General features: G+C 42.0%; 1 protein-coding gene across 1 annotated transcript in view; it reads right to left on the minus strand.

Moving 5' to 3' along the window:
• Pmar_PMAR013109 (conserved hypothetical protein) overlaps positions 1 to 117 on the minus strand; it is a gene marked incomplete at both ends in the record, with an annotated part of 5,056 nt that extends 4,939 nt beyond the window's left edge. Inside the window, one exon of the mRNA XM_002776337.1 lies at positions 34 to 117. Within this exon, the coding sequence (XP_002776383.1) occupies positions 34 to 117 (84 nt within the window). The remainder of the gene's footprint in view (positions 1 to 33) is intronic.
• Between the last annotated feature and the right edge of the window lie 1,012 nt (positions 118 to 1,129).

Below are 1,129 nucleotides of genomic sequence, written 5' to 3' on the forward strand. Positions count from 1 at the left end.
AATTACCGTTATACCCCCAATCTGCTACACTACTTTTTCGGCTCTTTTGGAGAGGCCGCGTCTAACATAGCACTGGCGTGGGACAGGTGCACCCTTACTCTGTGATCTGGGGCCCATTTCACAAGCGTCCTTAGATTAGGACGTCTTTACGTATAGGATTTTAACCTTAGGACGTCCTTACCTAACTAAGGCTATTTCAGTAGATTTTCCTTACCTAACGTTAGGATCCTATACTTAAAGACGTCCTTACCTAACGTAAGGATGTGCTATCTGAGGATATTAGGAATCCTTACGGCAATTAAACACAACGTAAAATGTTATATAACCGCAATTCGAACCAGGATCTCTCCAACACCGAACACAAACTTTACCACTCCACCATTTTATACTTACTTCTAACGAAATACGAATCGGTTCATCGAAGCATGGACCACAAAGGTAGGCCTCAAGGCGCCATTCAGCAGATTTAACAGATATAACCACTTTTATTAACAACTGATACGCGTAATGGATCTTGACGAAGCGGAACTAGGAGATACGAAAGAGGGCACTCATGGCTCAACAGGAAGCTTGGGTAGCTTGGCAGCAAGCTAGTAGAGCGTGGGGCGAAGTTTCAGTTTCTGCTAAGAGGGCCTTTTCTGCTATGGAGGAGTCCTGCAGTAACAAAACGCCTGACTCTAGCCAAGATGAGTATTTGTAAGTAGTTTCATATGAAGTTTCAAATGAGTATCGAAATTATTGTCGAGTTTTGTTAATAGTTGTAAGATTTTTGTTTAAGTTACAAATTAATTTAAAAATGTACATGCAGAGTTTCGAACCAACGACTGTTTGGCGGAGCGCAGCGAGTCGTCTTGCACACTTTTAACCTTAGGATTGCCGGTAAAGTACCCCCCGAGGTACTTTACCGTGAGGATGAAAATTTCCTTAAAAATATAGCTTGTGAAAGCCGGGGCGTCCTAAAGGCCAATTTTTAAGGAAAAAGGCATCCTAATGTCCTAAATCCTAACGGTAAGGATCCTAATATCCTAATGTCCTAACCCAACCTAAGGAAAGGGCCCTTGTGAACGCCATTTATCCTTAAATTGCATCCTAATGGGTTAAAATCCTAACATTAGGACGCTTGTGAAAT

Source organism: Perkinsus marinus (genome assembly GCF_000006405.1).
Source record: "Perkinsus marinus ATCC 50983 genomic scaffold scf_1104296953744, whole genome shotgun sequence".
NCBI lineage: Eukaryota > Perkinsozoa > Perkinsida > Perkinsidae > Perkinsus > Perkinsus marinus.